Source organism: Leopardus geoffroyi, chromosome C3, assembly GCF_018350155.1.
Source record: "Leopardus geoffroyi isolate Oge1 chromosome C3, O.geoffroyi_Oge1_pat1.0, whole genome shotgun sequence".
Classification (NCBI taxonomy): domain Eukaryota; kingdom Metazoa; phylum Chordata; class Mammalia; order Carnivora; family Felidae; genus Leopardus; species Leopardus geoffroyi.
Genome location: NC_059338.1, coordinates 145682173 through 145707368, shown reverse-complemented (window position 1 = coordinate 145707368; position 25196 = coordinate 145682173). Strand labels below are relative to the sequence as shown.

The 25196-nt window shown below is 45.4% G+C and overlaps 1 protein-coding gene across 6 annotated transcripts in view; it reads left to right on the top strand.

The window, feature by feature from the left end:
* LYN (LYN proto-oncogene, Src family tyrosine kinase) overlaps positions 1-25196 on the top strand; it is a 126142-nt gene that overhangs the window by 37303 nt on the left and 63643 nt on the right. For 2 of the 6 annotated variants that reach the window (XM_045455209.1, XM_045455214.1), the window contains exons 2-3: positions 20733-20869; positions 24075-24120. In XM_045455209.1, coding sequence (XP_045311165.1) covers positions 20733-20869; positions 24075-24120 — 183 coding nt within the window. Of the gene's footprint in view, positions 1-18156; positions 18182-20732; positions 20870-24074; positions 24121-25196 lie in introns of those variants that run through there. The other 4 variants (XM_045455210.1, XM_045455215.1, XM_045455212.1 and 1 more) reach the window with 3 other exon arrangements.

The following is a 25196-nucleotide window of genomic DNA, read 5'->3' as shown; positions in this document are numbered from 1 at the left end:
TGACGTCTACTTGTAGAATTACGTCTGACTGCAAAACACAGTCCTTGGAATTTCCAAATTCAACTTTAACTCGGTGGATGGTGTTTTATTGCTGACTTGGCAGCTGGGGAGGGTTCTGTGTGTGTTTGGGTGGCAGATGCAAGGTGGTTTACGAAAAGGTAGAAGAGACCGTGTCTGCCCTCAAGGAGTTTATAGTCTAGTCGAGGAGGCTATGTACACGTTCACAGGTAGGCAATTTAAGAGTTTTGTTACCAGCATGAGATGGAGACGTCTCGGGGCTTGTGCCTACATTCCAAATTGATTACAGAGAGAAGAAATCGGAGGCAGAGAAGGATGTGACCTGAGGGGAGCAGGCAAGATTGGGTGTGAGCTAGGTTTGTTCTCGGCTCTGGCCCTACAGCTGTGTATAGAAGTAACAAAAATCCCTGCTCTCCCCGGGAGGAGAGCCCGACTGATGGTACAATGGGTCTTGTAATCTGAATGCTTCCGATATTCCTATGGAGAAATGTGAACAGGGAAGTGGGCAGGGCAGGGATGAAGGGCCGCAGATGGTCGCTGTGAAACCGGGCTCTGCGAATAGGTGTTAACTCACTGGACCAGCGAAGTAACGGAAGGTGGCCTGGAGAACTTGGAATCTCGACGGACACAGTGATCAGATGATTCGCAGAGATGAGCAAAGAGCAGGGGAAAGGCTGCTGCCGAAGGACTAGCGAGGAGGCACCTGCCACAATCCAGACGAGTCATCCCTAAAATGCTGCGATATTAGTGATTAACATCACGTAGGGTTTCGTAAGTCAGGAGACTAATGTGGGAAAAACCACCGCGATCCACTATTCGTCCAGTCCATGCCTTTTTCTAAGCTTCGAAGCCAGCCACATCTTGCGGAAGGGACGGGGCTCGACGGAGCGTTGTTTCTACTGAGTCAAGCGTGACACGCAGGTCGCAAAGATGACGGGGGTTCTGAGCCCGGGTGAGTAGGACGGTGAGCAAAGGGCATTTCCATGAAGAAAAATGGACATTCAACAGAGTATGCCTGTCATGCTGTCTCCATGATTTGAGATTTTTCTAAAACGAATCGGGACGTCCTCTAGCGTATTCCTACTGAGAATGGGTGGGTTCTCCTTACAGCAGGGTAGGCAATGTGAAGTTGAAGGTGGGGGGTTCTCGGTGCCAGGAGACCTTGTGCCCCCCCCCATCCCTGCCCCAGGTGTACCTGGCTGGTGGCCCCCCCCACCCTCTCCTGTCTCTCTGCCTCACTGCTCAGGCTCGCAGCACCCACCTGCTCTGTCCTAAGCTGCTCACATGTCAAAGATTACTGACCCTGAGTGTGTCAGTAATTTTTACATGGTCAATCCTAGAGCAGAAGACACCCCAAAGAGTTCCATCTGTGTTTAGGTTGCTAGGTCCAAACAACTTAATACGTATTTATTATAACACCTTAGCACCGTTTGAAAAACTAGCACACAAACGTTGAAAGTAAAACATACTATTTTTACGTTATTCTTCTTTAAAGTGTTGCCTTAACGTGTATTTATTTTGGGAAGACAGAGTGTGTGTGTGCACGCGAGCCAGGGAGGGGCAGAGAGAGGGAAGCAGAGGTTCCAAAGCAGGCTCCGTGCTGACAGCAGAGAACTCGCAAACTGCGAGATCATGACCTGAGCTGAAGCCGGATGCTTCACCGACTGAGCCACCCAGGCGCCCTGATGTTATTCCTAAATGAACACCATGTACCCTAGTGGGATGTGTGTACCTGTGTCATGCAGCCTCTCGACTTTTGGAGTTGGATTGGACACCACCAGCCTTACTTTCTGTTCCATGTTTATCTCCGCGTTTCTGTTCCCTGCGATCCTTCCTTTTTTATCACAGCAACCACAGAAAACCCTGTTTCACACAGATTCGAAATTGCTGAAAGGAATACAGTGCAACCTAATGTTGAACCTGAGCTACCTTGAGCTACTCGTTCTCACAGCGTCCAATAGATGTCATTGTGTTTCCCTCGAAAATTCGAAATATCCCCAGGCACGCCTCGAGTTTGCAGTGGCACCCTGGGTGCCTTGGCACACAGTTTGGGAACCGTGACCGCAGGTCTGCTCTCTGCCTCCCGTCCCTTTTTCTCTTCCTGCATCTCGTGACCCTTTTTGGCCATACCCATTTTAAGAAAGTAACTTGGGACCCAGCCGTGGCCTCATTTCCTCTTTTTCACTTTTAGACTCCTGGAGTGAGTTCAAAGTTTACTCTCTCCCGTCTGCTTCTAGTATCTTCCACCACACTGGATAAGTCGCTGTTTTGTCTTCAAGCTTAGTCCAAAGAATGGTTCCCAGTTGTTCTTCTTCCTCCCGTCTTTTGTGTTTAAAATTGTGGCCCTGTGACCTTTGGTCGTCTGGGGTAGACTCATTGCCTGGCTTTTAACCATCATACTTTATTGACCACAAGCTCACATGGGTGCCAGCCCATGGGGAAGACGGGCTTTCCGTGCCTGCAGCTCTCTTGAATACGTTTAAAGTCCCCCACAACCACACCGGGATGAGTGCCTGGATCACCCCATTCGCCATCTGAGGACACCGAGGCTGGCCGACCTCAAGGCATTGTAGCAGGACTGAACGTCATATGGGTGTCCCTTGTCTCCCAGATAATGGGAAAGTCCAAAAGGCCGCTGTGGGTAGAGGGGACTAGCATAAATCCATAGCTCGCCATGTTTGATTTCTAATTTTACCGGCGTATTTTTATCAGAGTCAAACACGGTAGCTTTCTGTACACGTGTCGGCAAGGGAGAAAGTCCAGGAAAAGCTCTGACCCACCATAGAAGCAGGAGGTGTTTTTGTTTCAATTTTGATTTCATTTGATTTTCATATTTCTTTCCAAACCTTTTCTACATATGTAATCATAATGTATGTGAAACTTACCTTGCTTTTTTTTTTTTTTTAATGTCACATTATAAAGTTGCTTTGTTTTGTTTTTTTAGTTTATTTACTTATTTTGAGAGAGCGGGAGAAGGAGAGAATCTCAAGCAGGCTCCGCATTGTCCGCACAGAGCTTGACGCGGGTCTCCATCCCGTGAACCGTGAGATCATGACCTGAGCCAAAATCAAGAGTCAGATGCTTAACTAACTGAGCCACCCAGGCACCCCATAAACAGTTTTGTGTTGTTTTTTTTTAATTTAGGTACACAGTTCTTTTAGCCATCCTTAAAAAAAATTCTTCATCGCCATCAAGGGGGAGACTTGTACACAATTTAAAAACCAAAACAGCTAAAAGCTTTAACATAAAAGAGCAGACTCCTACCCCCCCCGCCAACATCCCCCGTCCGGTTTCACTCGCCAGATCCAACCATTTTCTCCATAACAGTCCCTTAAATGGACCACATCTCTTACGTACCTGCCACTGCTCCTATTTTTACTTATTTGACTTAACTATCAGTTGACAGTGGTTCTGTGGGATTGCCATTGCTGATAAAATCCTGTTCACCCCGCAGATACATATGTATAAACTCAGGGCTATATCATCAGATGTGTTTTGTCTTGCCATTTTTACAAGCCTAATGCAGTTTTACTTCTCCTTTATCATAAAGAGCTATAAGCATATTGCTAGGATTCACGGCTTTATTATTAAACATTAATGGATCTCCTGTCTCTTACCAGTTATTTTCCCACGCTAACACTGTAGAAGCTTAGGAATTCAGCTGAGAAGGTTTAATGAAATTCTACTGTATTTTACGCCATAATAAGGTAGAGCAGGTAAGAGCCTGCCCTTGATAATTGGAAAATTTGGGGTGTTGAGGAGCATACGTAGTAGGTGGATGTGTGCAGATTTTCCCAGCAGAACTATTTTAAGGCAATCATCTTTTCAAAATTGAAGATCTGTTTTCTGAAATATGGACTCAAAAGTATATGGATTGGTATCTTCTGTCATAATATAGTTTAAAAAATTAATACATTCCTTTTAGGGCAGTTTTAGGTTTACAGAGTGGTTTATTGAGTGGAAAGTTCAGAGAGTTTCCCATATGGCACCCCCCAGTTTTCCCAAATTATTAACATCTTGGATTACCTTGTACATTTGTTACAACTGATGAGCCAAGATTGGTACACTATTATCAATGAAAGTCCAGCTTTTATTAGGGTTCACTCTTTGTTTTGTACATCCTATGGGTTCTGACCAATGTATAATGTCATGTGTCCACCATCGCATCTTCGGATAGAATGGTTCACTGCCCTAAAAATCCCCAGTGTTCCGCCTCTTCCTTCCTCCCCCCTGAACTCCCCCTGGTGAGCACGGATCTTCTTACTGTTTCCAGGGAACAGTGCTGTTTTGCCTTTTCCAAAAGGTCATATAGTTGCAATCATGCGGTATGCAGCCTTTTCATATTGGTTTCTTTCATTTAGCAATATGCATCGAAGTTTTCTCCGTGTCTTTTTATGGTTCGATGGCCCACCTCTTTTTATTGATGAAGAATATTTTTTGTCTGGATGTACCTTCCTTTGTTGATACGTTCACCTGCTGCAATACGTCTTGGCTGCTTCCAAGCTCGGGCAGTTACGAATAAAGCGGCTATAAACATCCGCGTGCAGGGTTTGTGCGAACTTAAGTTTTCAATTCATTCGGGTAAATGCTAGGAAGTCCGGTTACTGAATCATTTGTCAAGAGAAAATTTAGTTTGGCAAGACACTGCCACAAACTGTATTCCGAAGTGGCTGCACCATTTTACATTCCCCCAGCCACGAACGAGCGTTCCCGTTCCTTCGTATCTTCACCAGCATTTGGTGTTGTCGGTGCTTTGGATTTTGGCCATTCTTCTAGGCGTGTGGTGATATATATCACTGTTGCATTAATCTGCAATTCCTTCGTGATGTATGGTGTTTAGCATCTTCCCATATGCTTCTTTACCGTGTTTATCTTCTCCAGTGGTGCCTGTTCAGATCTTTTGTACATTTTTAAAGCATTTTACATTTAGTTCTGCTTATCCATTTTGAGCTAATTTTTGTAAATGATGTAAGGTCTGGGTCTAGATTAATGTTTTTTCTCGTGTGGATATCCAACTGTTCAGCACCATTTGTTGGAAAGACTGTCATTTCTCCATTGAATTAATTTCACAGACTCCTCCGTCAAAGATCAGTTCACCATATTTCAGTAGGTCTGTTTCTGGGCTCTCTATTCTGTTCACAATGAAGGTTTTTTTGTTTTTTTTTTTTTTTGTTTTTTTTTTCAATATATGAAATTTATTGTCGAATTGGTTTCCATACAACATCCAGTGCTCATCCCAAAAGGTGCCCTCCTCAATACCCATCACCCACCCTCCCCTCCCTCCCACCCCCCATCAACCCTCAGTTTGTTCTCAGTTTTTAAGAGTCTCTTACGCTTTGGCTCTCTCCCACTCTAACCTCTTTTTTTTTTTTTTTCCTTCCCCTCCCCCATGGGTTTCTGTTAAGTTTCTCAGGATCCACATAAGAGTGAAAACATATGGTATCTGTCTTTCTCTGTATGGCTTATTTCACTTAGCATCACACTCTCCAGTTCCATCCACGTTGCTACAAAGGGCCATATTTCGTTCTTTCTCATTGCCACGTAGTATTCCATTGTGCATATAAACCGCGACTTCTTTATCCATTCGTCAGTTGATGGACATTTAGGCTCTTTCCATCATTTGGCTATAGTTGAGAGTGCTGCTATAAACATTGGGGTACAAGTGCCCCTATGCATCCGTACTCCTGTATTCCTTGGGTAAATTCCTAGCAGTGCTATTGCTGGGTCATAGGGTAGGTCTATTTTTAATTTTCTGAGGAACCTCCACACTGTTTTCCAGAGCGGCTGCACCAATTTGCATTCCCACCAACAGTGCAAGAGGGTTCCCGTTTCTCCACATCCTCGCCAGCATCTATAGTCTCCTGATTTGTTCATGTTGGCCACTCTGACTGGCGTGAGGTGATATCTGAGTGTGGTTTTGATTTGTATTTCCCTGATAAGGAGCGACGTTGAGCATCTTTTCATGTGCCTGTTGGCCATCTGGATGTCTTCTTTAGAGAGGTGTCTATTCATGTTTTCTGCCCATTTCTTCCACACTGAAGTTTTAAATGAGTTTTTGTGTTAACTTCAGTGAAAATAAAATACATTTTCATAAGAGAGGGGTAGGTAGAATAGATGATTCTTACTGTTTCTTCTAGTTTTATCTCGTGAGACTAGTTTTATTGATTTGTTTATTTTTAATGTTTGTTTATTTTTGAGAGAGAGGAATGGATGGGAAGGAGCAGAGAGAGAGAGAGAGAGAGAGATGTTCTCAAGCAGGTTTCACTCTGAGAGCACAGGGCCCAATGTGGGGCTCGAACTCACAAACCATGAGCCGAAGTCGGATGCTTAACTGACTGAACCACCCAGGCGCCCCATGACTAGTCTATATAGAAGTGTAGAGTCAGGGTCATGATTTTCTCATAAAAAGTTTCTGGAACCCTTCCAACAAACACCGGATCTCTATGTGTGTCTTTGTGGGTCTGTGTCTGTCCCTGTGTGTATAGGCAGATGTCCAGACATCTACCGGACAAAATTTCTGGCTATGTCCCTTAAACTTTATAGTGGGACATTAAACCTGACTTTTACCGTTGACTAACAAAGCATATTGTTTTACCCCAACGTGTAGCAGAAAATCTCAGTACGTAAGGTCATTGCCAGTAATTAAAACATCTGATTTCCTGCCACATAGCCTTCATCAAGGGACATTCGGCAGTGTCTGGAGGCATTTTTGGTTATCACGACTCACGAGGAGGTGGGGGGAGAAGGGTGTCACTCTCTTCTTGGGTAGAGGCCAAGGGGTGCCGCTAACTACCCAACACTGTGCAGGACAGCCCCCCACAACAAAAAATTCTTTTGGTTCCAAATGTCAGTAGTGCTGAGGTTGAGAAATTCTGTTGTAGAGCAGCCAATTTATTTATATCTCAGGCCTCTTTTCCTCCTCTTGGCTTCAGCCTCAAGAAAACCTACACTTTTTGTAGATTTGCAGCCTACATCTAACAATTGCACAGAAACTTACGGCAAGCTGTAACAGCTTCCTTCAGCTGCAAAAGGGCTCAGTTTCACCTTTTTTTTTTTTTTCTTATTTCCTAGTAGTTTGTATTATGTTGCCTGCACGCATGTAAAGCTGCTTTAGTTCTTAAGATGGAATATAAATACATGATTTTATGCATTTTCAAATCTATGTGGCAGAATTCTTGATCACAGAAATCTGAGGCTAGACGCAAAGTTGAAGTTGATTACACTTCTTGGTTGGCTGTACGTACAGAATTCATACTCTGCCTTTCATTTCCTCTTCTGGTCATTTAAATGACACGTTTGATACATAAGCTTCTCTGATACATAAGTTTCCATGAACTCATCTTGTTTTCATTGTGTTCCCTTTTATTGTTCAGAGAAACAAAACCAAAAAAAAACCCCATTGTTTCAACAATCTCCTCTTGTCTTCCTCTGTGTGAAATTGCTCAACTAAGACTTATGCAAATCGGGATCGGCTGTGTAAGCAAGGCTTCTTAACGCACACTGATCCAGGGGGATGCCACCCATCGCTTGTGTGTTTGTCATCCACTGCACACTTATCATAAGAGGGTCAGGACCTCGGCCTTGCCTCTTACCACTCAGATCCTTGCTTGCCTCACTCCAGCCATACCAGCTCCTCTTCTAGCCCTCACCTCATTCCAGTCACAGGACCTTTGCACAGCCTCTTTCTTCCACCGCCGACTCCCTTACCTGAGACCTTCCAACTTTGCTAGGAGTCCAAGAGAAGGGGCCATGGGGGTATCAATTGCCTCTTGTGTTCACATAGGGGTCTGAGTCCTTGTCACCTCTTGAGACACCTGGCAGGTAGGTGTCAGTTTCTCTAAGCCCAAGACAGCTGAAGGAAGCTGAATTTTGTATCATGCCATAGATGCCCGCTTAGGTGCATCTCCTGGATGTTGAACGGTTTTCCTTAGGTGTAGTCAGCATAGCCATGATTGACAATTTATTTCTGTTTAAATTCTTAGCAAAGACCACAGCTTTAGCTACAACCTCTCCAAGTTCTTAACTTCGACAGATTATCAGCGTTTCAAAGATCTTAAGCCATGGGTCCAGCTTCTCTTGTTTGTTATATTTCTATGCTGTACGTTTCATCCCTGTGACTTATTTACTTGATACTTGGAATTTTGTATCTCTTCGTCTTCACCTGTTTTGCCTATACCCCCAGCCCCCCCTCCTCTGATAACGACCACTTTTCCGTATTTATGAATCTGTATCTGTTCATTCATTTGCTTTGGTTTTTAGATTCCAGGTATAAGTGAAATTGTGAGATATTTGTCTTTCTCTGACTTATTTCACTTAACATAATACCTGTTAGGTCCATCTATGCCATTGTGAATGGCGAGATCTTACTCTTTTTTTATGGGTAAGTAATAGTCCTGTGTGTGTGTGTGTGTGTGTGTGTGTGTGTGTGTGTACCACTTCTTTATCCGTTCATCAACTGATGGACACGTAGGTTGCTTCCAAATCTTAGCTATTATAAATAATGATGCAATAAACATAGGGGTGCATATAGAGTTTTGAGTTAGTGTTTTCATTTTCTGCAGGTAAATATCCAGAAGTGGAATGCTGGATTATAGGTTGTCGCCGTTTTTGATTTTTTGGAGGAAACCCCATACTGTTCTTCATAGTGGCTGTCACAAACTTACATGCCCACCCACAGTGCACGGGGTTCCTATTTTTCCACATCCTTGCCAGCACTTGCTTTTCTTGTCTTTTTTTACTTTAGCCATTCTGACTGGTATAAGGTTGTGTCTCATTGGGGTTTTGATTTGCATTTCCCTGATGATGAGTGATGGTGAGCATCTTTTCATCTGTCTGTTGGCCATCTGGATGTCTTTGGAAAAATGTCTATTCAGAGCCCCAGCCCATTTTTTGATCAGACTGTTTGAGTTGGAGGAGTTCTTTATATTAATATATTTATGTTCATATTCTTCATATTGGATATTAACCCCTCATTGGATATATCATTTGCAAATACCTTTCCCATTCAATAAGTTGCCTTTTCATTTTACTAAAAAAAACTGTTTTTAATATTAATTTTGAGAGAGAGTGAGTGCACAAACAGGGGAGGGGCAGAGAGAGAGGGAGACACAGAATCTAAAACAGGCTCCAGGTTCTGAGCTGTCAGCACAGAGCCCAACGTGTGGGGCTCGAACTCACGAACTCTGAGATCATGACCTGAGCTGAAGTCGGGTGCTCTACCGACTGAGTGACCCAGGTGTCCTGCCTTTTCATTTTATTGATGATCTCTTTCACTGTGCAAAAACTTTTTAGTTTTTTGTAGTTTCAATTGTTTATTTTTGCTTTTGTTTCCCTTGCCTGGAAAAACAGAAAACTATTGCTAAGGCTGGTGTCCAAGAGTTGATTGCCTTTGTTTTCTTTTGGAAGTTTGTAGGTTTCAAGTCTTACATTTAGGTCTTTAATCCATTTTGAGTTTATTTTTGTGCATGCTGTAATAAAGCCCACCTTATTACATATTACATATATATTTGAATATATATAGAATATATATATCTGGTGAAGCACCCAACTCTTGAATTTGGCTCAGGTCATGATCCCAGGGTTGTGGGATGGAGTCCAGCATCGGGCTCTGCACTGAGCATGGAACCTGCTTGGCATTTTCTCTCTTCCTCTGCCCCTCCCCCCCTCTTTAAAAAAAAATTAAACCAGTTATTACCTACTTATTACCAACTAATATTAATATAGGCCTAAGAAGATCCTGTTTTTAAAAATAGAACTGTTTAAAAACAATCCTGTTTTTAAAAATAGAACTTTCCTTAAAAGGCATCATAGGAACTTTCAAAAGCTTTTAAAACAATTACATTCAATAACAATTGTTATACCCTTAAGCTATTAAAACCACTTCAACTAATAATACACAGTTGTAAACTTAAGCTGTTAAAACCATCCCTCTAGTATAAAATTACATAAACCTGGTTAAAATATACAAATGTTGGTAAATTGATCATTTTGTAATTTTTCAGAGAACTGGCTATAGGTGTGATAAACTTCGAGAGTGACCTATCGTTTTGTATTTCGAGTGTATTTCTGATCGTGTGGTATTTACACACAGTCGCCTTTCTTTATAAAGAAAATATCCTTTTCTACAGAGCTTTGTGTAAGTGACCAGTTATTTTCTTAGAAACAATGTATTGCTGAATGGAATGTTAAGAAGTGCCCACATTTGTGTGTGTGTGTTTATTTATATTAGAGAGTGCACGAGCGGGGGAGGGGCCGAGAAACGGAGACAGAATGCGAAGCAGGCTCCAGGCTCTGAGCTGTCGGCACAGAGCCTGACACAGGGCTTGAACTCAGGAACCGCGAGATCATGACCCGAGCTGAAGTAGGACACTTAACTGACTGAGCCACCCGGGCACCCCAAGAAGCGCACACATTTTAAAAGACTTTAATATGTATTGTCAAGTTAAAAATAGTATCATTGACTCTCATGCCAAGCCACATGGTTTCATTTTATGGTGAAGAAATTAGAGCCCAGAGAAGAAAAGTGGTTTTGTCCGTAATTACAGGACTGTCAAGGCTGGACCCAGCAACTCTGCTTCCCAGTTCCTAGTTTCCTGTACCTGTCATTATCTTCTGCGGTCTTCCCGCCAGAGTCAAATTACCCTTGAACTTCTCCAGATTCCAAATGTTCAGGTATTTGAACCCTCACCTAATTCTTTCATGATCTTTTCTGGACTCACTCTGATAAATGCGGCGACTAAAACTGTATTGGTTTGTTAAGGTTCTGATAAGCGCAGTCAAGTTGCTCTTTTTATGCATCGTTATTTCAGAATATTTCAGGATGGGCTTCCTGTTGTTTATGCTACACATTTACGTTGTAGCTAACTGCATAATACCTCCATCTCCCTGCCGCTCTGCGTCCTACAGCATATAATAAAAACAAGCTCTCAAACCAGATGGAGACATTGGCAAACATAAGGTAAATTACAATGTCTCAGACTTCGATCACAAAAACATAAAATGGCTCGGAGGGGAAGCCAGCCATACTGCCCTATATCCATCTCTTGGGGGGGGGTCGAGGAAGCATATTTTGAAATTAATTCGTTATCGACACAATTCACATGCCATAAATTCACCCTTTTAAGACACACAGTTCGGTGGTTTCTAGCAGCTTCTCAAGGTTCTAAAACCATCATCACGAATGCATTCCAGAATGCCCTGCCTCCTGTGGGCAGCAAGCTTGCAGCATGGCCACACTGCACCTCGGCCGTGCAAAAGCAGAGGAAAGAAGGCTTCACGGTCTTCAACCCTCGCTCCTCATCCCTCTGAATAACAGCAGGTCAGCAAACAGCCTTAAGTTTGCCAGCAGGGTTTGAGGTTTTCCCAGCTTAGTCTTTTTTCCATCATGTCGCCACCTCTTTAAGATGGGAGTTTCGCTCTCCGGGTTTCTCCTCCTCCCTTCTTAGGCGGTACCTACGTAGGTACAGGGTTTCTGTTGTGCTACTTGGGGAGGGAAGAAAGCCACGGGTTCTCTCCACGTCCTTTGTGTGTCTGCTGCCATATGATGGGCGCAGTGCTGACTGTGTGGAGCGTTAACCCGAACGGCCCCTCCCGAGCGGATGGATCACGGCGGGATCTCCCAGAGCCCCTGTCCCTTCTGAGTGAGGGGAGCCTCCAGATAGCCTCCCGTTGTGCCTCATCCTGTAAGCAAAAAGAGGGGCAGACCCTCTGTCAGATGTACAGTCTCCCCCAGGTTGGATCTGGGGGTGTAGACCTACAACTACTAAATGTACTTAAAGCAACTTCCCGCCCCACCCCCCTTTCCCAATTGGCCCTTAATAATAAAAGTGGGTGGGCGTGGCCCCCTTTTATTTAGAATGGGGGTTCTACCCCATTCTTACTCTTTCTAATGCTCCTTCAGGCTCTCTGTCACATTTTATGACTCAAGAAGTACTTCTTGTAAAGCACCCCGCTCCCTTCTACGGGGATCCCACCTTTAGTCACAGACCAGAGGTGACACCCACACCATAGAGCAGTCCTGTGACCCGCGTTGTCAAGGATTTGCTTAGATTATGGAACCCAGAGGAAACCTAGGAGCCAGGACTACCCAATACCAAAACGACATTGACTTAATTGCCCCTCAACCTTCAGGACCTCGTATTCGAGGCCGGTCGAAACCAGGGTCTGGACCCGGGTGGCCCTGGTTATCAGCTTACTAACTGTGTCAGTATGGCTTTCTGGGCGATTTCATCCAGGGGAAAATACCGAGAACATTTGAAAATGATTACCACGGCCTACAGAGGAGAGAAATCTTAGTTGTCTAAGAGAGTCTGGCTGCATCTTTTTCAATTCTATCTTTCTCGAAAGGAATTTAGGAACGTTGGCAAAAGAAAACTACTTAAGTAGGAACTGATGGAGTTGATTATGGAGTTTAATTCTGGAGCTTTCTCCTCCTCTGTTGTCCTGAGGCTACCACTGAGACACTTTCTCTCTGATAGGTTGTTGGAGCCCCTCCATCGACCTTGCCTCTCTGAAAACATCTCCGGAGTCTCATTCTTGAAAGTACACTAAGAAGGAAAACAATCAAAGGGTGTCAAGAAGGCTTCTATTTGGGCAGACAAAGCAAGGCTTGAGTTAAATAACTGGTTCTGGAATGTAAGCACGAGGCATGGAAGACGTTATTTAGGGATAAATTCCTGGGAATGACCCTTGAACCAAACCCAGCCTACTTTGGAAGTTCAAGATCACTGTTTGGGGGGTTTTTTTGTTTTTTTTTAACGTTTATCTATTTTTGAGAGCTAGAGAGCACGAGCAGGAGAGAGAGAGAGAGAGAGAGAGAATCCCAAAGCAGGCTCTGTGCTGCCACCGCAGAGCCCAATGGGGGGCTCCCACTCGTGAACCGTGAGATCATGACTTTTTTATTAAATGTTGAAGGTCACTTTTGGGGGGGATTATTCTCCCTATGTCGTTGGGGCTTCCTTTTTCTTGTTTTTCTAAGCTCACTAATTCAGAGATGAAACTCACAGTATGGGGAGGCAGCAAAGCCTTGGGTGGGTCAAGAAGTGTGTCTTCGAAGCCGATGGACCAAGTTCCATTTGTACCTAAAACCTTTGATAACCTCGCACAGGTTCATCTCTGGGCTTTGCTTTCCTCATCGGGGCAATGCTGGGCACAAAGTAGGTAATTGCATATTCTTTGCTGCTCCTCCCTCTCCACATACACATGTCTGGTAACTCCAGAATGACGCTGGATACTGCAAGGTTAGACAGGAGGTCGGTAACAGGAAGAAGGTTCTGGAGCTCCTGATGAGCCTTTGGATGAGTAATTGGCTTGTTGCTGGGAAAACTCCATGCAAATTAAAGCAGTCGGTTGGGAGAAGTAGTGGTGAGTTTAAAAAAAAAAAAAAAAAAAAAAAGACAATTTACTTTCTTTTTGGCTGATGGAGTGAAGACAGAAAATTTACAAATCATAATAAAAACAAAATGGGATACCAACACAGTTTCTTTGTAGCATTTTATAAAGGCTGGAAATGCAGGTTCTGGGGGGTTAAATTCTAGTAGCCTTGTTTTTAAATTTTAAGATCTAGGATTTTAACTTGCTGTTAAAATACGGATTCAGATTACATAGGGGGAAATGGCTTCCAGTTTCCTACCTGATAGATCTTTAGGCTCTGATAATATGAGAAATGAGTGATTTCAAAACTTTTATGTAGCAGTCAGGGAAGTGCTTTGTACAGACTTGAAAAATATAGGTTGAAATATAATATATGGGGTGTAATACTTTTACTTTTTTATATACTTTTTATTTTATTTTTTTTTAATTTTTTTTTTCAACGTTTATTTATTTTTGGGACAGAGAGAGACAGAGCATGAACGGGGGAGGGGCAGAGAGAGAGGGAGACACAGAATCGGAAACAGGCTCCAGGCTCCGAGCCATCAGCCCAGAGCCTGACACGGGGCTCGAACTCACAGACCACGAGATCGTGACCTGGCTGAAGTCGGACGCTTAACCGACTGCGCCACCCAGGCGCCCCTTTTTATATACTTTTTAAATGTTATTTATTTTTGAGAGGGAGAGCACGAGTGAGCAAGGGGCAGAGAGAGAGAGGAAGAAGGAGTCCAGAGTCCGGAGCAGGGCTCGAACTCACGAACCGCAGGATCATGACCTGAGCTGAAGTCGGATGCTTCGCCGACTGAGCCACCCAGGCACCACCGTAGTACCTTTTCAACTTGGGAGATCTGTGACAGAGGCCAAGATATTACCCAAAATGCATGTTAAATGCAAACTCAGGAACCTCTTCCACTCCCCAGCTTCTCTCCCCGTCTTTAATCACAGGGTAATGCATATGCACTCACATTCTGCTCATCATGCCATACCCAAGCATACGGCAGAGTTGACCCGGCATGGAAGGCACCCGCCCCAAAGAGGGGAGGGACAGAGTAAGGAAGAAAATGGCCATCTGGATGGGCCAGGTGGCCTGGGTGCCACCCCGAGGGTGAGGTGGCGATGGGCTCCTACCGTTCCCTCTTCGGGGTGGGGTAGACGCTGTGCTTCTGTTTCTCATCGGCGACAGTGTTTCCCTTGCCGCGCTGGAGGGAAACTAGCGTTTAGACCGCATTTATCTATGTGCTTAACAAACACGTCTATAGCTCTTTCAGTGTGCCGTTTTCAGCATACTTGTAAGCACTTTACAAACATTGACTGACTTCATTCATTTGAGCATCATAACAACGCAATGAGCCAAGTAAGATTATCTCCAGTTTTCAGAAGGATCCTGAGGCACAGAGAGGTTTGGGAACTTGCCCAAGATCACACAGCTAGTAATTGATGGACCCAGGATTTGAGTTCAGCAATCCAACGCTACAGTCCTCACTCCAAAATACCTTATAAGTTGTGGCGTCCCCTTTAGGAATGTTGAAGAGAAAATTTCTGTATAGGATCTTGCCCCTTCCAATGGACTTCAGAACCTAACCAACATGGTGATGGGTCTGTCTTCTTTTTCTGTGGATAGATGGATATGCTTCCATATGGATATGTGTGTGTCCCTATGTCTCTGTGTGTTTTTTCAATCAGTAATGACCGATGGTCAAGAATGCCCGAATTCTACAAATCTCTCTTTTTAATTCATTCTACTCTCAGAATATGTCAGTTTATCCCAACTTAATGAACTCTCCCCTACTGACATGTAGATTGTCTCTCTATATGATATACGTAACGTTCACGTGAACAACCTTGTGTATCTCAAGAACAGTTCCTCTAAAGTTCTTACCATGAAAATAACCCCTGACAACCCCGTGAAGTGATTGAGGTGTTAACTAACCTTATTGTGGGAATCATTTCACAATACACGGTGTACAAAATCTTTAACATCGTATGCCTTAAATTACACCATGTCCTATGTCAGTTATATTTCAGTAAAGCTGGAGGGGGAGAAAAAGAAATCCGTCCCCGGAAGTAGAATTACAAGCGGACGGTTGCCTTTTTTAGCAAGTGCATAGATAACGGTAAGGCATTATTTGATCTGACCAGAGGCAGCAGGGTAGTAAATGAAGACTCATACTTAGTCTTTTCTTAAATCTTTTCTTAAAAACGGTTTTAGTATTCTAAGGCCCTTCACTGAGGATAAGCCACCCCAAAGGATGTTTGTATTCTAAGGCGCTTAAATGAGGATAAGCCACCTGAAAGGATATTTGTTCCAGTGAAAGAAATTTCTGGAAAGAAGAGTTAACCACCTCCCGTTTCCTGGGTGTGTTGGCAGATGACCCTTTGTAAGCAAGTAGCTGCCCAGATGTTTGTGTCTATTTTAGACCATGTAGTCCAGCTTATGTGATAAAGATCCCATGGCTGTATTTGCATGTCAAATCTTGGTTATTGTCATGATTTTTTTTTTATGTTTATTTTTGAAAGAGGGAGTGGGGGAGGGGCGGGGGGGCGGGGAGACAGGTAGACAGAGGATCCGAAGCAGGCTCTGAGCTGTGAGCACGGAGCCCGACGCGGGGCTCGAGCTCACCAACTGTGAGATCATGACCTGAGCTGAAGTTGGACGCCCGACCAACGAGCCACCTGGGTGCCCCTCAGTCTTTATCGTTATTGACCGAAAATCCCCACGTGTGAAATGCGTCTTCACTTACTGCTAAAAAATTGAAGGCCTTGCGAACGACATCATCCGTAGCACTTCGCATAAAGTTAATCATGAGAAACCTTAGCATCTGGGGGGGGGGCCTTGCCCTCCTGTGACGGGCCCGCCCTACTTCCTCTTGCCTTCGTGAAAGCTCCGTCACTCGCCCTGCACCCCTGTTCTTCCTGCCAGGAAACCGGCGATAGCAAATCTGGTGCCCGCCATGTTACCACATCCCCATTTTCCTCTTTTCCTTGGCTCGGCTCTTCTGCTTTCGTTTTATTAAACTCCTCGTTGTCTGTTTTGGGAAAAGCATTTCAAGTCCTTCTGCAAGAGAAGCAGGCTGTAAAAATGATCTCTTCCTTCGGCATCATTACTGAAGTAGGTAAGACACGAGTTTCAAAACCACCATTGTCTGGACTTTCAGCTAAGCCTGTGTGCGAGGCCCAGCGCTAGGGTTCAGCAGTGCCGTGGCTTTGGACTGGTCATAACCGCCTCTCTGGGCCTCAGTGTGCTCTTCTGTAAAGTGGGGTCAGTAATACCTGCGTCATAGGGTTTCTTCAGGGAGTCCATGGGATGCTCAAAAAATTATAAATATTTAAAAAAAAATTCTAGAGTGTGGGGGCGCCTGGGTGGCTCAGTCGGTTGAGCACCTGACACTTTCTGTTAGCTCAGGTCATCATCCCCGGGTTGTGGGACCCAGCCCTGCGTCGGGGTCCACACTGAGCGCAGAGACTGCTTGGGATTCTCAATCTCATTCTCTCTCTCTCTCTCTCTCCTCCCCTCCACCCCCCTCCCCCCCGTTCTGCCTCCCTCAGATAAAAATAAATGAAATAAATGCTGAAGTGTGCATCATGGTAGAGTGTAGCTCCTATCACTTGCAAACGTGTAACCACCTTAGTTTTTGTTGGGGGTACGTTGGATTTTCTACTTTTCTGGAACCTTCCCACAGCATGAGGAATTGGCAGGACCAGGTCTGAGTTCATCCTCGTGTCCCCACAAGCAGCTCTCTGAGCTTTCTCGCTGGGCGGTGATGAACTAGAACTCCCTGTCGGGTGGACCGTCGGCAGAGGCCAGCTCAGCCTGAGCCACCGAGGACGGTAACCCCACGGGGAGCAGTGTCGTAATTGTTGTCATCAACAGCCCTTGTGTGTTATCAGTTATCCATGGTGACGGGGGGGGGGGGGGGAAGGGAAATTATGAAATGAACATGAAGAGATGATCATCTGTGAACTGTTGCCATCGTTTACACATCCACCTGCTTTCTGTTTCCATCCTTCCCTCTTCCTTCGTGGGGCCACTGCCCATGGGCAGTCGTCATCGCCTCTTTGTCCAGACCCCGGAGAGGTCCGGCTCCCAGACGCCCCCACTCCACACCAGCTGTCTTCTCTCTCCTTGTTCCCGCTGAGTCTGTCTCTCTCTCTCTCTCTCTCTCTCTCTCTCTCTCTGCCGGGGTTTCTAACATTTTGTATGACTTCTTTTTCATAAAGTTGTTCATAACATCCTCTTATTTTCTCCCCCTCCTCTAACTTTTAATTTTGAATCTAACAAAGCCACAGGAAAAAAAAAATGAAAATGTCTTCACCTGGGTTCTCTGACTTTTGAACGTTTTGCCGTATTTGCCTCCCCGCCCCCCACCCTTGTCTTTGTCCTGGGCAAAGCGTTGTAACTTGTGACACCATGAGCCCCCCTCCCCTGCACACCTGTATGCGTCTCCTAAGACCCGGCCTCATGCCGCATGATCAGAGAGCTATTGTCTCATCACCCACGAAACCTAGCAGTTCCCAAACATCATGTTCAGACACATTCAGATTTCCCCGGTTATCCCACCCTGTGTCCTCCTCTGTCCCCACCCCCATCCAGGATCCACACAAGGTTATGTGTCTCTAGTCTTTTAGTGTGTAACCGCCTCGTCCCCACCCCCCTACCCTGTGCACTCTTCAGTGTGTCCAGACATGGATTTGGACCTGACTGTGGACTTGCCTGATCATTTCGTTCCTCTGACCTCTGTATTTCTTGCAAACTACAAGTCCGTTCTAGAGATACCTGCCTCTGAAACCGACGGAGGTGGGTTTCCTCTCCTTTCTCTTGTTCACCTTTTGCAAGAGGGTCGGGATGCTGAGCGTGTACACAGCCAGAGCCGCCCCACCCGGTCATTCTCGGGGGCGTGTTCCCTGAGCACCTGCCCCGCACAGGCACTGCGTGGCCGCTGGGAATACTGCCGGGAAGAAACAGGCTGGGAGCTTCCCCAGCAGCCTCGAGTCTGGTGGGCGCTGGCCACAAGTTAATCAATATGTAATGGGATGTCGGTCACAATTAGAAAAGAGAAGAGTGTAAAGCCTGAGCAGTGGAGTGGGTAGACGGGGGATCTTTTCAATAGGGTCCTTAGTGACGACCAGGCTGGGCAGGTAGCATTGGGGTTAGCTCTGGAGACGGTGGTGGGAGAGAGAGAGAGACAGAGATTCAGAGGCAGAGAGACATTGAGAGGGAAAGAGGGAGAGAGAGAGAGAGACACACACAGAGGGAGAAACAGACGCCAAGATACAGAGCGCCTGCTGGAGTGGGGCAGCCAGCCGGGTCTCAGGAGCACCTGCAGCCCGGAGGGTTGGGGAGGGGTGCGGTCTTTGCAAGGGGGAGCTGGGCGGGGGGTTGGGGGGGACCCTCCAGGGCCTCCCCTTGGTGTTGCCCGTGTGCTTGGCGGTGGGTGCTGAGAGGCCTTCTCCAGGACCACATTCTCTCGTTTTAACGGACGATCAGTGAAAACAGCATTTTGGAGGGGGTGGGGGTTGAGACTGGTGAAAAAAGAACTTGCCTGTTCACCCTAAAACCCATCTCGCACCTTTACAGATCCACTTCAAAACCCTTCTCCGTTTCAGAAACTTGAGCATATAAAAAAAGGGGGGGGGTGCTGTTTTGAATCAAAGAAATACTTGCCTTCCCCTTTATTTTGGGAACTGTGCTTTTGCTAGTTTCAGAAAGAGGCGTGACTGAGCCTTTAGAGGCTTCGTATCTCACTAGTGCGATGATAAACAAGTTGAGGGGTGCGGGCCAACTGGGAGCCTGCGGGACAAGGTGCAGAGATCAGCTGTGGCCACGTGCCCTGTGGGTGATAATCCAGAGATCTTGAGACTTCTTGGAACAGTTCTTCCTCTGGGAGTTATTTCCCGATTCCCAGCACCTCTCCCCCAAGCTCTGAATCATCTCCCCCTCCTCTACTGTTGTAGGCAGTGGTCCCCAAAATGGCAGTGCTTCCGAATTCCACAGATGCACCCCCCTCCCCCGCTGGGTACCCTCCTCCACTGGCCCCAGTGGAATTTCCTGGAACGTGTCCCGGGAATCTGGTCTCTTGAGTTTGATGACCCTGGTGTTCGTTTAGGTTTGGGACCCACTGCCCTATGGGGCCTTCTGACGGAGCTCATAACAGATTGTTTTTAATGTATAGATCGGACCATGAGGCTATGCTGTAGGCAGAATGCGTATCTGATTATAGTTTTCAGAATCCCTCTTTAGTCCCCAGAGTGCTTTTGTGTGGTGCTCTATATATCCCAGTATTAACCAGATAAACAAGTAGAAGAGTTTCGCATTCAGAAGCATTGTTGTGTCCTCGTGCTCTGGTCAGGCACAACCCCTTCTGTCTTCCTCCAAAGTAGTACGCAGTCATGCCTTGCCGACACCGTCATTCATGCCTCTAGCTCCGCCATCTCGCCTGGTTTCCACACTCACCTATCTTTCTGGGAAGCCTACTGGATCTGATCATTTGGATGTTGCTCCAGGCATCATCTCTCCTCTTGCATTTCTGGTCTTGGTGAAGGCCCCCGCCCCGCCATTTTCCCAGGCCCGAAGCCACATTCAGTTGCCCCCAGGTTCTCTGCCTTCTAGGTCTTCTGCATGCTTGCCTTTGAGGCCCCAAGCCCCTGACTTTGCCTTGCACGTTATGTCCTTGTGAAATGACAAAGAGAGCCCAACAACTCCCCGATGTTGCACCCAAGGTGTGCCTCCCTTTCCATCCCAGCCCGTGGCCTTCCCTACCTGCTCCTTGGTGAAAAGCTTTCTCATTGTAGAACTATTGAACTAGTTTTTTGAACCCCCTCCCCGAAGGGGTGAGAGGAACTAGTTCCCCAAAGGGGCCATGTTGTCTCAGGGTCAGTCGTTTGCATTGAAGTTCTTTCTTCCTGGAATCCCTTTACCGACTTTGCCGTGTGGCTTTGCCGTGTGGCTCCCATTCTGACTCACGGAGCATTTCCTTCAGGATGTTTCCCGCTGACTCCCTCTTTCTCCACCTGCCTGATTTAGGTGCCCTTCCCTAGGTCCCAGTTAGTTGCATCCTCTGTCATGGACTCATCCCGTTGTACTGTAGCTTTGATTCTCACGTCCCCGCCACAAGAATACGAGCGTCTCTAGAGCGTGAATGATGTCTTGCTGACGTAAAATTGCTCGAGCAATAGTTGTTGAATGAATGAATGAGCCAGCAAATGGGTATGTGAAGCACATTTGAGTTCGTTATCTATAATAAAGCATAAAAATATACTCTTTCTAGCCTCTGTTAATGGAGATGTTTGGGAGCTTAACGCCAGTTCTAGAATGGTAAAACCCTGTCATTGCTTTTATATTCCAACAGGAAATATGGGATGTATAAAATCAAAAAGGAAAGACAATCTGAATGGCGATGGAGTAGATTTGAAGCCTCAACCAGTACGTAATACTGACCGAACTATTTATGTGAGAGATCCAACGTCCAATAAACAGCAAAGGCCAGTAAGTAGATAGTCTCAGGGGAGCGTTCCCACAGCAGGATCAAAGCATGGCTGCGTAATTTAAACACCGAATCTGTAACCTGTGCGTGCAGAAAATCAAATCCGTTACTTGGGCCTCCAACAACATTCGATATGCCTTGTAACTTAATCCTTTAAAGAGTTTGTAAACATTTTAGAGATAACCAGGCTCCTTCCTGTCCGAAAAAAAGGGGCCGTTGGTCACCTTCTCCTGTGAAAAGAAAATCACTTTTCATGAAACTGGTGCAAAGACCAGCTCTTTATACATAAAGATGAATCTGCCCATCTATCTGGACCTGTATGACTTAGGGTAGATAGTGAGATTAGTGCAGGGGTCTGGAAGCAGAAGGAAATTCTGGATACAAGCCAGAAGCTAAAAGAAGTGCTAATAGGCCCTTCGGCGTGTCATATTTTATCCCACATCTTGTCATTCTTCAGTTAATTCCAAACAGCGCCGATTCTGAAGCTGTCAGGACTTTTTGTAGAGAATTAAAAGATTTAAAAAAAAACACCCAACTAATTCTGCCCCCTGACCTTGCACGGATATCTTTATATCTGTGATAGTAGCATGAGTGACATGCTATTCGATGCAGTTGGGAAATGCTGGGCAAAGGAGGACCTAATACTCTATCTGACTTGATGGAAAAGAGGAACAGAGCTTTGGGTAGTTAGTGCTTCCAATGAACTTTATTTCAGGCCTACTGTCCTTTCCATCTACATATAGATATGTATAGGTAGGTAGATAGGTCTATAGATATACATACAGATACCTATACCTGTTGATCTATCTGTCTATATGATGGAATTTCTAAGCATTTAAGCTGGAAGCAGTTTATTAGCCCCAATGCTTTTATTAAGAACTTCCATAGCGGCTCTAGTCTGACCTGTTTTAAATATAATGCCTTGGCATTACAGAAGGCTGTTATTGTTGCCAAGGCAAAGTTACCTATTGTCACGTATGTCAAAATCTCCTGCCACTGTTGAAATTGAGACGTCACTGTTGGCCTCCATAAAAATAAATGGAGATAAAGAGTGAATATGTTATCGCTATTAATTACCGCACATGATTCTAGACAGAGAAGTGAACGTTACGCTTATATAGAAACTCAAAGTGTATAAGGATATGGCTTTAATAATTTCGTCATTATAAATACATGTAACTATATTTAAAAATATTACATAAACAAGCATAGATGAAGAATCGTATTATATAAACATGATTAATAGGAAATAAAATGATTTAGAGAATTGGGAGTCACGGGTAGTTTTCTTATTAGAGACTTAAAAGATCTCAGAGACACTATATGCTAACTAATTTGGATGTAAATTTTAAAAAGTAAAAAAATTTAAAAAAAAAAAGATGGAGAAAATAAGGGCAGAGGTGGGGGAAGATCTCAGAGAAAGAATCTGGCTTTTTCTGGTATCACATGCAATGCATTTTTCACGCTTTAAACCCAAGTTTTCTTCTGAACTGATGATCGAAGATGCCCTTTACTCAGAAAGCACAAAGGCAAATAGTATGAACTTACCACGTTGCCTCTTATTTAATGTAAAGCAGGTGAAACGTTGAGTTGGAAAGCAGAAATAGTAAAAAAAATGGTTGCAACCTTGCACCTCTGTCATGGATTCTGCATTTTAGTCTGTGCCTTCTGTGGTCACAGATGCCTTTGTCTCACAAGGCTGTTAGCTTGGCCTTACCCATGGCCATAGATAACACTCCCAGCTGCAGCCAGCTGTGCCAAAAATGCACGCCTTGTTTTGATGACAGAGGAGCCGTGATGAGACAGGCAGAAGTGATGGAATTCAACAACACCCCGAGGAAGAGACACTTTAAAGAGAAAGAGTTAACGCGACTGCACCATATATGTGTTTTGCTCTTATGAAAAGGCTACTGAAACCTTTGTAAATTAAGGACTCATTGATACTTGAAAATCAGCTTGCTGCTTTCAAAGTGATTTAGTCTCTCATCTTCTAGTTATTTCCTCTACATCATTTATAATTGATCATGCGTCGTAATTATGCAAATCCAGTGATTAAAAAATCAGTCTAGAACTTCTTAAAATAAGTCTTCAAGGATAGTATGGACCCATGATTTTCTGCTACCAGGAAATGTAGCGTGTCCTCTCTCCTCTACAGCCCGCCCCCAACCTCCTAATTGGAGATTTTATGGGCTAGCTTTCGTCAGAACTTTAAATTTCAGTGCACGCCGTTTCAGTCCCATTCCATTAAGTCACTTTAATCAAAGAGAAAAGTGGCATGATTTGCCTCCGACAGTACTTTCCTTAAAAGGGGCCCCGGAGGTCTTACCGTCCTCTCCGTGGTCACTGAGAGAAAGAGGGATTTGATTGAGGTGGCTTTTGTCCCACAGACCCTGATCATTCATTCCCCAGCAGAAATAACAACAGATGCCAGCTGTCCCCGTGACAGAACCAGGGTCAGCCTTAGGAAGCCTGGATCTGTTAGGACCGGTTCTCAGCTCCTAGGGACAGACCCCTGACCAGTTTTCTACACAAGTCTGGGAAACGCGGAGATCAGCAGTCCTGGCCAGAGTGGCAATCCCACAAAGCCAGCAGGGACCCCGGCTACCTACCCCCCCCCCCCCCGCCACCCCACCATCTTCTGCTCTGCTCTCCCTGGTGTCTGATTTCCAAGCTGAGACTCCAGCCTCCACCTGTTTCTAGGCAGAAAGAGCGCAAGGGAGAGGGGGAGCCGGCCCAAAGAACCCCCGCAACCAGTTTGCTTACAGACCTCCTTCCTCCGCCCCGCCCCCCATCTGCATAGAATGTCAGAGAATCAGAAGCATAGCCACTTGGCTGGGCAAATTGCCATCGCACACAGTATTAGGGTCCTGTTACCAAATAAGAGGGAGAGTGATGATCGGGTTAGCATCTAGCAGCCCCTGCTTCGAGCCCTGGTCGCTTCCTGCCATCGCAGGCAAGGGACCGTGGTGGAGAGTCTGTGGAGAGATGGAGAGACTGTGAGGGGAGAGTCCTTCCACCGAGCTGTGTATGTCAGGACGCAGCTATGCAGAAGTTTTTCTCTGTTCTCCTCTTCCCTCTGCCTTACTAAATTCCGAGTCCTAAACCTCACGTGCTACCGTCAGAAAAACGAGAGAACGTACAACGTGAACGCGGGAGAGAGAAAAACTAAACGTCAGAGTCCTCTTCCTAACAAATGTTCTCTCCTAGGTTCCAGAATCCCAGCTTTTGCCAGGACAGAGGTTTCAAACCAAAGGTACGTCTTCATAGCAACATGGCTTCTTTTCTTCACTGTTGCAGGCTCTGTAAGGTAGTCAGCTTGAGTGTTTTTCTTTGTTTTTGTTGTAGAAAAACACACGCAACATAAAAGTTATCACGGTGGCCATTTTTTTTACATTTTTTTTTTTTTTAACGTTTTTTTGTTTATTTTTGAGACAGAGAGAGACAGAGCATAAACGGGGGAGGGGCAGAGAGAGAGGGAGACACAGAATCGGAAACAGGCTCCGGGTTCTGAGCCGTCAGCCCAGAGCCCGACGTGGGGCTCGAACTCACGGACCGCGAGATCGTGACCTGAGCTGAAGTCGGACGCTTAACCGACTGAGCCACCCAGGCGCCCCTCACGGTGGCCATTTTTAAGCATACAGTTTAGTGGAAATAAGTACGCTCGCGTTATTGTGCAGCCGTCACCACCATCCGTGTCCAGAACTTCTTTGTCTCCCCAGACTGAAACTCTGTCCAGATTACACACTAGCTCCCTTCCCCTACTCCCCTCTGCCCCCGACAGCCCCCATTCTACTTTCTGTCCCCCTGAATCTGACTACTCTAGGTACCTCAAATAAATGGGATCGTAAAGTGTTTGTCCTTTCGTGTCTGACTTCTTTTCACTTCTCGTGACGTCTTCAGGGTTCATCCATGCTGTAGCTTGTGTCAGAATTTTCTTCCACTAAAAAAAGCGTTTCATTTTGAGGGAGAGAGTGGGGGAGGGGGAGGAGGGCCAGAGAGAGGGGAGGAGAGAGAGAATCCCAAGCAGGCCCCACACTGTCAGCACAGAACCCGACGCGGGGCTCAAACTCCCGAACCTTGAGATCGTGACCTGAGCTGAAATCAAGAGTCAGACACAACCACCCGAGCCACGCGGGCGCCCCGGAATTGTCCTCTGTTTTAAGGCTGAGTAATATTCTGTGGTACGCACTCACCACATTTTGTTTATCCATTCGTTTATCACTGAACGTTTGGATTGTTTCCTCCTTTCAGTTTTTGTGCATCATGCCGCCATGAACGCGGCTGAATAATTTCTTAAGTACAGAGTTGGAGTTAATTATAGTCGCGGGC